This window comes from Tachypleus tridentatus, chromosome 10, assembly GCF_004210375.1.
Source record: "Tachypleus tridentatus isolate NWPU-2018 chromosome 10, ASM421037v1, whole genome shotgun sequence".
Taxonomy (NCBI): domain Eukaryota; kingdom Metazoa; phylum Arthropoda; class Merostomata; order Xiphosura; family Limulidae; genus Tachypleus; species Tachypleus tridentatus.
In genome coordinates, this window is record NC_134834.1 from 157,412,762 (window position 1) to 157,424,842 (window position 12,081).

A 12,081-nucleotide genomic window follows, 5' to 3' on the forward strand; every position below is an offset into this window, starting at 1 on the left:
AATAAGATATGAGCTTTCTTCTGAATCCTAGAATGATTTAGATAACTCAAATTCAAAGACTGAGGTCGTTTTTACAGGAACGAAGAATGGATGTTATAAAAAATGAAAACACACTAAAATGAATCGACTGCTTTTTTTAAAACAATTACTAATTGCATTTTTAAAGAAATAACCATTAAATTATAAAGCTGAAGCACTAAGCTTCAATTAAAAAAAGGCTTAAGTTTTTATTATTAGTGTATGATAAATATCTATCCTAAAATGTTTGGAGGTGTAAATGTATTTACTCCCAGCTTTTACTATCTTATAATTTTTACTGCACTAAACTAGTGTAAAGAGTCAACAAAGATAGAGAAAAGAGTGAATTAATTAAAACGCACATATGATGCATGTTTTTTAACTTTTCATTACTTCTTGTATCTTTTTGGAAAAATTATGATTTATGACAGATACGGGGCACGTTCCCCACACGCTGCCTCAGCAGTAAGTCTGAAGAATCAGTTTTCGATACCCGCCATTGGCACAGCACATATAGCCCATTGTGTAGCTTTGTACTTAACAACAAACAAGCAAACACACACACTGAGCACATTAAGAAAGTGTCATCTGTTTTTAGTTTTGATAGATAGAACAAAAATTTTCAATGATTATTTTAAAATACCGCAGAGCTAAAGTCATATTTAAATAAAAATAATTTTATACCAAAAGTCTTGTATGTGAAACGTTACACAATATTGGTATAAATTTTTGGGATGGATAAATCATTTACTTATACGCTATAATGTATTTTGACTAAAAAGAATTGTGAAAAAAGCCTTTAATAGCTATAAATTATAAACATGTAAAGGTTGATTCTATGTTATTTACTTTATAAAATTATTCCAAACATTTTTAAGATTAGTATTGCAAAGTTCTGTCAACACGAATTTGGTAATATTATTTATTGCCATCATCAGTAAATTTTAATACTTTTATTTTTGCACAAAATCCGATATGTCAGGTATATTTATTTCGAATGTTGTTCATTGTTAACATTTTTTATCATTGAACTCCTGAGAAAAGTTTTTAAATTTCAGTCAAAGATACGGTTTGTTTTAAATGTAACAAAGGTCATTTTGGCCATCAAAACTAAATATAACATGCTATCTTTCTGCTGTCTAGAACAGGTTATGACAAGGTCGTAAGGAATCAGAGTAATTAATAGTCCTTACATGCGAGATTATTTCGATCAGAGCATGAGTCAACCTGCCAGACTCTACTGCATGTTATCTGACTTATAGCTTTCAACAAAACCAAAACTCGCGTGTCTCAACCAGCTTTTGACGAAATCAAAAAATGCGCGATGAAAACTATGATAATTACCTGACCACAAATGGAATTCTGATGTCTAAGAAAGAGAAAATAAGAGGGTCAAGGTAGTCCATGGTATCTCAATAAATAGTAGTTTCCTCTGATATCCAAATATGGTCCCCCAGAGATGGTTGTTAAGCTTTATTTTGAAAGGCTGTCCTTTTCAAACTGGAGGTCCAGTGGGTGTGCGGAAAGTATACAGACAGTTGGTTTTGTAGAGCATTTGAGATTGTTTCTTACCTGTTTGTCTATTATGCACGAAATGACTGATCGATATATGTTACGGTTGAATATTTTAAACGCTGTTCCTGTGATTTTTTGCTTATTAACAATACTAGTCTCTGCATCTACAGAAAGTTTTGACCCATCGGCTACCGAAGATAACTCTGACAATTTTATAAAGGTTAGCATATCGTTATTAATATTGATTACCAAGCTGGAATAAAAATATAGGATTCAATAGCATTTTATGCTGCTATAACTAATAGGAAAATAATCTTTTGATAATCAATAAAACAATAATTTGACATTAAACAATATACTCTAGGAAGAAGTCAGCGAACCTGGTACACAAGAGAAGATACATCAGGCAAAATATACGTGGAGTCTTTGGGCAAGATGGACCGGTTGTTCCCAAACTTGTGGGAAAGGATTTAGATTCCGCCAGAGGGTGTGTTTAGAGTCAGGGTAAGTTTTAAACAATCGATGAGGAGCTAAACGATCGTTTCATAACTGGGTTTTACGACATAAATTTTCCAGGAATTAGAAATAAAACACACACGCAAGGTTAAAATACCAAGTGTAAAGATGTTTTTTTTGTATTATTGAATTTCTTACTTATAAAAGTACTGGATAAAAAAAAGAACTGTAAAAGACTCCGGCAGATCTGGCTTGGAAGTAATTTTTCAGATATGCATGTCTACTGTATTCTGAGTTCGAAAACAAGCAGAAGTGGACGATTCTTATATGTACATTAATCTCTAACAAGACATACCACACAAATCGTTATAAAGATATGCGCATTCACTTATGAATATTATTCTCTCAATCAGATTTTTCCTTTTTGCTTGATATTAATCACACATTTTATTATGATTTTTTGTACCTATACGAAAAAATAAAACTTACTTTACTTCATAAGATAAACTAAAAAATTTGTTATAAACATATATACTTATTTAAACAATCAAGTTAGGTAATTTTAAGTGTGCAAAGCTGCATAATAGGTTACCTGCGCTGTGTCCACTGCATAAATCGAATCCCAAATTTTGCTGTCATAAGCCCTCATTTTTATTGGCGGAGTCAGTAGAAGTTTCATGAGAATTTGACACTACTTTCTATTGTTCTTTTTTCTTTCAGGTCAGCCAAAGCTGTTGATAGTGCCAAGTGTGGACACAACAACAAACACTATGACCTGTGTGACTTAGAGGTTGGTGAGCTCTACATTACGAATCTTTCCTGTGATTGATATAGTACAAATAATAAAGGTAGTCTCGTGCGTAAAAATTAAAAAGAAAAATAAGTGTTAAATTTTAAAAAGGAATAACAATTATAATAGTAAAAATTACTTCAAATGCGTAAATTATTAATATGTATTACGCGTATATCAAATATTGTGAACGGTCATATTAATGGGGTATTTTAAAATGTTAAGATGTGCTCCAGTTTAAGAATAAAGACTACGTTTCAACTCACGTGGTTAAACACAGGCATTGAAAGGTAGTTAATAATAATGCATTACTTTATAACATATTGAATGCGGAGAATTGGAAACGTGCTGTTATCTGTATTTATAAATATTTATCATCATAACTTATGCTTAAATAGATAGTGTCTGTAATAAAAATATAATTTTCATATCAGAATATTTCAGAAATGCACATTGGAAATCAAATATTTACCTTCGTATCAATAGCATTTTGATTCTATTTTTACGGAATTGTTACGAATAATCAGAAACAAATACGTTTCAATTTTTTAATACATGTAAAGGTATTATTAGGAGCGTTTACCAAAAGGTTTAGTATTTAAAGATTAAGATAATTTTATATAACAGGTTGTATCATTCAATGTATCAATGAAGGTTTGAGGTTTATGTAAGCATGCTTGTGTGTACACCTCAACGAACAGTCTGTATGGACATGACTAAACATGGACAACGTTTCGGTATTCTTTCAAAAGCGATACAAAAAAAATCAAATTTGTTTAACCTTCGAAAATGATACTATTTTTTATCGACTAATATCAATGCTTTTTAATAAATATCATGGGTATAGAATGTTTCACGATGTGTGTGCCTTAGAACAAACAGCTTAATTTTATTTGTTTGAGACTTTGGGTCGTGGGTTCGCTATAAGTGTGACAGTCAAATATCACTTTTGATTAGATAAGAGTAGCTCATGAGTTGGCGGTGGGTACCATTGATTAGTTTATCAGTTTAAAATTAGGACGGTTATGTGAAGCTAATCTTTGTTTAGGTTTGATTGAAACTTATAAAAACAAAGGAACCTAATGAAGTTATAGCAAAACAGTTGGAAAATACAGAATGTACAATAATATTAACAGCGTTGTGCTAATTTCTATGTTGATATAAGAGACTTTGTAAGTAGCAGTATTTTTTTCCGGTTACTTGTTTCTTCTCAAATATTGGATTATTTGTTGTTTTTTTATGATATAGATCAATTTCTATACAAAAGTGCTGTGGATATTAATGTTACAGTAAACCTGTTTGTAATACTTATTTGCAGACTAAGCATTTATATTAAACATCCACCTGTGTTTCGTCATATTTCGTAATGTCACGTTTTAAAAACGGCCAGGTGGTTAAGGCATTCGACTCCTCATCCGAGGGTAGCGGATTCGAATCCCCGTCGCACCAAAGGTGTTCGATTTTTCAGCCGTGGGGGCGTTATAATGTTATGGTCAATCCCACTATTCGTTGGTAAAAGAGTAGCCCAAGAGTTGGCGGTAGGTGGTGATGACTACCTGCCTTCCCTCTAGTCTTACACTGCTAAATTAGGGACGGCTAGCGCAGTTATTCCTCGTGTAGCTTTGCGCGAAATTAAAAATAAAAAGACAAAAATATTTTAAAACATTGTGAACGCTTATTGTCTTTAAAGAGAAAAGGGATAATATTTTCTTTTTAAAAACTTTCTTTCACGAATAACGCAGATAGCCTTGTTGCTTTGCGCCATAAAACACCAAACCAACCAACCAACTTTCAAGAATAATTCCGTTTTAAATTCTTGTCACTGAGATATTTATGTTCCTTTTATTTTTTTTGCTACACAATCTTTTGACTACAAAATAAAAATAACAGCTGATACAGTTCTACCAGACTTTGCTGTTCCGTCGACTCCTCGCACAATATACCTGAGCAATAACAGGTGACGAATAAAAATCAGGTAGAAGTGTTATTGAGCAAATAATAGAAATTAAAGACATTACTTAAGTGAAGATGCAAATAAGTGATAAAAACACACCAGAGGCTTACAGTTGAAGTCTGTTTTTCTGTTTAAAAATATGTGCACGCACAATTCAGTTAGCTTACGACATTTTATCTCAAGTTGTAAATTCAAAATAACAGTAAATAAAGATCGTTATATATATACGTGCGAGAGGTTATCCCACAATCTGAGTACAAAGTAATTTGGAATGTAAATAGTTATAGCTGTTGGTAAGATACGTCTGTTATAATTACAGATATAATTTCAATATCTAAAATCGTATGTTTTCAAAGTCGAATTGTCTTTGTTGTGTCTTTCCACAGGGATGTTATTATACTAAGTGTCTGAAATGGTAACAACTATAGCTTTGTACTAAGTATGTGTTTCTATTTACGTGGTTTTGACGGAAACAAAATTTGCTAACAAAGTAAGTTTGACTTCCAGAAATGCAGGTCTGACTATGCTGACCCCCGAACATTCCAGTGTCAGATGTTTGGTCAGATGCTGGAATATCCTGAGATGTTTTACTCATGGGCTGCATATGTCCCAGGTTTGTTAATTTTTTTAATCGTATAAGTTGACAGATGATTTGTAGTATAAATAGCTGTAGACAGTTGATATCTGCTCTATACTAGGCAAATGAAGTTTAACAAGGAATGAAGTTCAATATTCAGTCTTCACTTAAATTCCTGATACAACTCAATGAACTCAGTTTGTTTTCTATTTATTTCCTGAAAAAGGGGCCAAAGCCCGCTTGAAGGGGTCACCTGTTCAGACCACTAGCTCCACTACGCTTATGTCAGTCAGTAGACACTAAAATAATGTCACATAAAGAAGTTTGGTTTTGGAACTTGTACTGTCGCGACGTCAGTAAAACGTGTGCGTAACATGAATCAGGAAAGGAATTATGCATACTGTAGGCTACGACACACCATGACATATGAGGTACATATGTTGCTCTTAATTTTGGTTTTATTTACTCTTGACACAAAAAAAACTTTTGGGGTACCTGAAAAGTACATCTAGTATCTGTGTCTATATATATATAACTTAGAACGAAATACTTAACTGATTCAGATCAAGTTGAAAATGTCTTGTTGGATGACGTCCTGTATCCTTCACTTAACACTTTTCACAGTGTGACAGACAACGACATATTCTAATAAAGCAACGATATGCCCTTATTACTGCATCACCGTTATTCTTATTTCAAATGTAAATTTTTCTCAAGATTTACTAGCAAGTTAGTTACATTTTAAGAAATTTGAGGTGTAGGACCCTTTAAGTAGCTTAATATATAAGGACATGTATAACCAGACCGTATTGACATTCCTATTTAAATATAGGTATTCACTGAAATTTTAGAGTTCACTCACTAATTATTGTCATGAATTTCGTTCCTCTCTGGCACTGCTTCATCTTTCACAGTTCCATGTACACCTAAGTCACTTTATAACCACACATACGTAACCGCTGTAGCTTTACTGAAGAACTACAACTCTGGTTGTTTTTTATATATTATGTTTGTACCAGTGCACGATTACTAATTAGTTTAAGTATCGATTATATAGCAGAGATTTTGATGTTAAAAAATTAGAGAGTACTATCAATTCCTTGAATAATTCACTTTAATATATTTGTTAATAAATATTATTTTGCACTAAATCGTGATTAAATGTTTAATAAAAAGGGTGGAAATCAAAACTTTTGAGTGAATAATTCGAGTAGTTTCTGAATGTTCAAAACTTTCTTCTAAGATCTGAAACATTTCAGAAAACAGTTTGTACTTTAAAAAATAAGCAAACGTAGTTGAAGCTTAATATATATGAATTAAGATACAATTAAGCTATGAATGTTTAAATAAAAACTGTTGTGCTTATTTCTGTTGTGGATTTACCCCATTCTTTTAATATCAGCTTTTTTTCATTTTTCTATACTGCTAAATCCTTTCGTTTTTCAGATTAAAGAAATAGTTGTTCTAATCAAAATGTTTGCCATCACAGTGGTACATTTGATGTTCATTTTTAAAAGGATGAATTAAGGAACTTCATCAAAAACTAGAAAGTTTCTGAGAATAGACGGAACTTAGACTGTTTTTTAAAACTTGGAAAAATAGTAAAGATTTTTTTATGGGTTATAGGTTTCGAAAACAACGTGTCATGTGAGCTTGAATGTAAAGGTCATGACCACGAAACTAACAAGACTATTATCCGGAAGATGAGGCTTAATGCTACTGATGGGACACCCTGTTGGCAAACTGGATACTTTTCAGGAATTTGTATCAGTGGAAAATGTCTGGTAAGAACGATTCGGGATTGGTAAGTATGGAATCTAAGTTATAAAGTAAACAAAATTCTTGAAAGCAAAACGTTTGGATAAGAATTCAGTAAAGTTTTGGGGTAAAAACTGGAGACGGATTTTTTCATGATTTTTCGGATCTGCTTGTTGCAAAGGTTCGTGTTGGGCTGTTGGGTTCTTGTTACGAAAACGAAGAACACCAACAAATAGAATTTTCATGTTATTTTACGAAGTTTACTACATAAAATAACGATGGTTCCAATAAACACAAACTATAATTTATGGAGAAGATCTCTTTTAATAAATTATTAAATAAATAACTATCAGAAAGTAGCAGAAAACAATCAAATACAGTGATTGAGTACATCGTATTAAAACTATTTTGGAGCCTCACTGCATCTTTATCCCATGTCACCAAGTCCAGTCGTGCACTATTTTACAACCGTGCATTTTGACAACAGCTATACAGCATAGCTTCCAACGCAAAAGGTTGTCATGTCCAAAGCACACTTCTCCTTTCTATCTTTCCATACTCCAACTAAAGTATGAGAATGATGATTTAATCGTTCTAACAGTCTGAATGCACAGTATTAGTAAGAAATAACAGGTACACACGTTTAATTTTCAATTTGCTTTAGGTATACGACAGTTGAACGGATAGGTTATGAAAGTACTTAATGCATACGTGACTTGTGTCGCTTTTCGTAATGGACATCCTTCTTGATTATGTTATATACTGTTTTTTGGGACATGTGGACGGCTTTTGTCGTTGATCTTACTATATGTGAATTTTCGTGGGTTACAAAACACCGCAGTTTGTTTAACACTGCTGGATTGGTACGACTTGTTGGACGTCTTTTTTTTTAGATGGTTTTAGTGTCTCAAGTTGGTTCACATTTCTTTGTTTTTCCTCTACATAAAAATTTTCTCAACTCATACCAGACGTTTTTAAATATATATTTTTCTACTAGTGGGTTTTCTCGTCATCACGGAAAGGATATTTACGTTTTGAATATTCCAAATACTCCATCTTTACACATCTTTACGATCTACGTGTAGGAATTTTTTATGTCAGAAAGAGAGTTTACAGCTACATATCATTCTCAAAAGCGAACAGTTTTTGGTGTTATAACTCTATCTACATAACATTGACAATATCAAAATGTGCCCCCCGCTAATACAGCGGTAAGTCTACGGATTTACAACGCTAAAATCAGGAGCTTGATTCCCCTCTGTGGGCTTAGCAAATAGTCCGATGTGACTTTGCTATAAGAGAAACACAATGTCAAAATATGGCAATTCTGATGTACGACGTTCCACCACGGCTTTATATTGCCTACGGTTGCCGCATGACTTACTGATTTGCGTATTTAAAATCATTTTAACATGACGAACTCAACTTTCTGTATGCCATAACCTATACCAAATGCAAAAATACTGTACACAAAATAACACAACAAATTACATATTATATACTTTTAAAAAGTTTAATTCTAATTTCTACTATTAACTATTAACATTATGAGTCTTTTCCAAATCACCACACAACTATTAATTACTGCTAATCATTGGAGATGTTATACTAAAACCAAAATTGTAAATGTTTGAGTCTGTTTTCTTGCACTGGAAATATGTGTGCAGTCAGTTGTATGTGTGACTGAAAACAGAGACAGTAATATCTATATTGTATAAGTGACATCATTGGTAGAATGTCGTATGCTGTAATGGTCTATATTGTATGCTCATGTATGCTATAAAAAGGTAATATAATATTAAAGTTACTTTACCGAAGAAATGTTAAACATGTAATCAAAAACTAATCAAATTGCTTGCTGGATTTAGGCCTATGAACATTTTAAAGCATTATATACTTTTGTTAAGTCTATTCTACCACTGTATTATTCTATAGTTCTTGTACAATTTGAGTACTTCGTTTGTGCTGATGTAATAGTTCTGGAAACATGAATTGATATTTATGACCCCTGTCCCATAAAACGAAATATATGTTATATTATCTACTTCCGCGTATGTTACAGAGTAAAATAATTACAATATTTTTGTACTTGTCTGTGCAGTACATAACATGATTGTTACAATATTGATCCTAAGAGTTTTGTCCCCAGGAGCACAGAGACATATCTGTAGACTCATACTGCTAACGGCCAGTGGTGGGAAGAACACAGACAGCCCATTGTATAGCTTTGTGGTTTACTTCAAACAAACCTAAGAGTTTTACAAGGGTACATCAATTAACTACTCAAGAAAAAACTGTAATTTCTAAACGTTGTAACCAGCATTCTGGGATTCAACAGGACTAAGTTATGTTTGTAACCAGCATTCTGGTATATAACAATATTAAATTATGTTTATAACCAGCATTCTCGGATTCAACAAAATCAAACTATGTTTGTAACCAGCATTCTGGGATTCAACAGGACTAAATTATGTTTGTTACCAGCATTCTGGTATTCAACAGGACTAAAACGCCCTTTTGTTTATTTTTCTGGAACTCTCGACTAGTACATTAGTAAAAGTAAATGAAATGATAGTTTTTGGTGGTTATTATTAATAACATTACGTTCGCTGTCGTGTACCACATCAGTGGGTCACAATCAAGTTTTGATATTGATGTGTGAGACTCATATTACAAGTGACCTCAAAAAAGATAAGTAAACAAAGTATATTTACCCATATAACGATCGAACAGGGTTAATTTGGCACTAGGATAGGTATTATTAATACTTGTAGTAGCAGCGAATGTATTAAACGTTAAATGTCTTTCATACCGAGAAGGCACTTAGGATTCGGAGCTGTACTCTAGCTTAAGTATTATAAGCGGATGAGAATGGTTACGAATTATCATTAAACGGGATGCCAGTTTAACCCAATATAACAGCTGATAGTCAAGACTAAACCCATTGTTCAAGAATGTAACATCGCAACTTATACCAGTCTCAAACTCATAGGAGTCCAACGCGTGAAGTAACTGCATTATGCTACTACACCGTAACAACGAATCTTCTTTAATATGAGCTTTATTTGACCTGCCACACCAACAAATCTTTTTCTTTTGTGAGAAGAAATTGTAATTCAAGAGTAATTGTCCAGAAAAGGTATTAGATAAAGATGTTTATTAATAATTTCGTTAATCCATTCGGCAACATTTGACTCAATATCATTTGTAGGCCAAATTAATCAAAAATAAATAGTTTATAATTAATACTGTATAAAGTATATTTAACCTATTTATGACTATTAATATAAACAATTAATTACATTCACTACATATTATACGTTCTATTTTATCCATATTATTGAAGCATAATCAATATTTTAGAATGGTTTTCAGACCTTTGCAATTTTTCAGGCTAGACGTAGCTTGGTGGATAGTGTTTCGGGCTGCAGAACAGGAGTCCAATGTTTAAAATGTGATGCCAATGAATGCACTACATATTTTCAGCTACTGGCGCATTATAAAAATGAAAGCAATCTATTATTCGGTATTAAGAGCCGAACAGGTGCTGCTGGTTAGCTGCCTTTTTTCAGGTCAGTGATTCTAAAATTAGGGACAGCTGCACCGAGTACTAGGGATCTCTGACCTGACCGTTCATTTCACGAGCACATAAAGTACTATTCAATTTGAAAATTCCAACTGTGTGATCATGTTGCTGTTTATGTGTTTTTTTCTTTATTACAGTCGATTGGATGTGACAATAAGTTATTCTCTAACTTAACTTTGGATACTTGTGGGACTTGCGGTGGAAGAGGCATAACTTGCAAACGTGTTAATGGTGTGTTCTCCCGGTCTCAAGTTCATCCTGGTGAGTACAGATGTCACTTTTATATGTCTGGTTCTCTGATTTTTTTCGATATGGAATTGAATTTAAAAGCTGTTTCAGAATCAGTTAAAATGAATTTGCTTTGGTACTCTGTAGACTAAAGTAGTGTCTAAGTAAAAAAAAATGAACACGCCACGACACGATATGATATAATTACACCTTCATAAGGCTGATACAGCGGAAAGCTGAGAACAAAAAATATATTTTCTGAATATTTGTCGTATCTATCTATTCACAGGCAGGTTTATTTCAAGATGGCATTAAAAACAAGACATTTACTTATAAAACAATTATTTTGAAAGATGTACAATATATATATATTTAATGGAATGAAGTTGAGTAGCAAACTTATTTATGATTTTGTTAATACGTGAATTCACCCTTAAAAGATTTGCTAAGTACTTCTGGGCATGACTATATAAACACCTGTAGTTATTTTACCAGATCTGCTTTCTCAGGAAGCTACTGAAAGAGCAAATAATTAATGAGCTATTATTCGGCCCGGCATGGCTAGGTGGTTAAGGAGTTCGACTCCTAATCCGAGGGTCGCGGGTTCGAATCATCGTCACACCAGTGCTCGCCCTTTTAGTCATGGTGGCGTTATAATGTGACGATTAATCCCACTATTCATTAGTAAAAGAGTAGCCCAAGAGATGGCGGTGGGTGCTGATAACTAGTCTTCTCTCTAGTCTTACACTGCTAAATTAGGGTCAGCTAGCGCCATAGCCCTCGAGTAGCTAAGCGTGAAATTAAAACAAACAACAATTATTTAAGAATTTATAATTTTACATCAAAGATTAACATTTATTTGCTTGTAGTTAAGCACAAACTTAAACAATCGGCTATCTGTGTTGTGTCCACGACTTGCATCAAAACCTCATTTTCAGCATTATAAATCCAGTTCCCCAATGGCGCAGCGGTATGTTTGCAGACTTACAACGCTAAAAACTGTATTTAGATACCTGTTATGGGTAGAATACAGTAAGCTCATTGAGTAACTTTATGCTTAAACTACAAACAAAGTTATAAGCCCAGAAACAAAAACAGAAACATGAATATATGGTTCCTATAATAACATCAAGACACTAATCGCTAGGTTAACCAAATATTTCAGTTTTCTAAATTTGTTCTCAGAGTTAACAGAAACG

The 12,081-nt window shown here is 33.0% G+C and overlaps 1 protein-coding gene across 1 annotated transcript in view; it reads left to right on the forward strand.

Annotated features, from left to right (window-relative positions):
• The first annotated feature begins 1,956 nt into the window (after positions 1-1,956).
• The window catches only part of LOC143228249 (ADAMTS-like protein 2), a 37,539-nt gene continuing 27,414 nt past the window's right edge, over positions 1,957-12,081 (forward strand). The window contains exons 1-5 of the mRNA XM_076459540.1: positions 1,957-2,037; positions 2,710-2,779; positions 5,241-5,346; positions 6,937-7,094; positions 10,792-10,915. Of these exons, the coding sequence (XP_076315655.1) occupies positions 5,286-5,346; positions 6,937-7,094; positions 10,792-10,915 (343 nt within the window). The 5' untranslated portion in view covers positions 1,957-2,037; positions 2,710-2,779; positions 5,241-5,285. The remainder of the gene's footprint in view (positions 2,038-2,709; positions 2,780-5,240; positions 5,347-6,936; positions 7,095-10,791; positions 10,916-12,081) is intronic.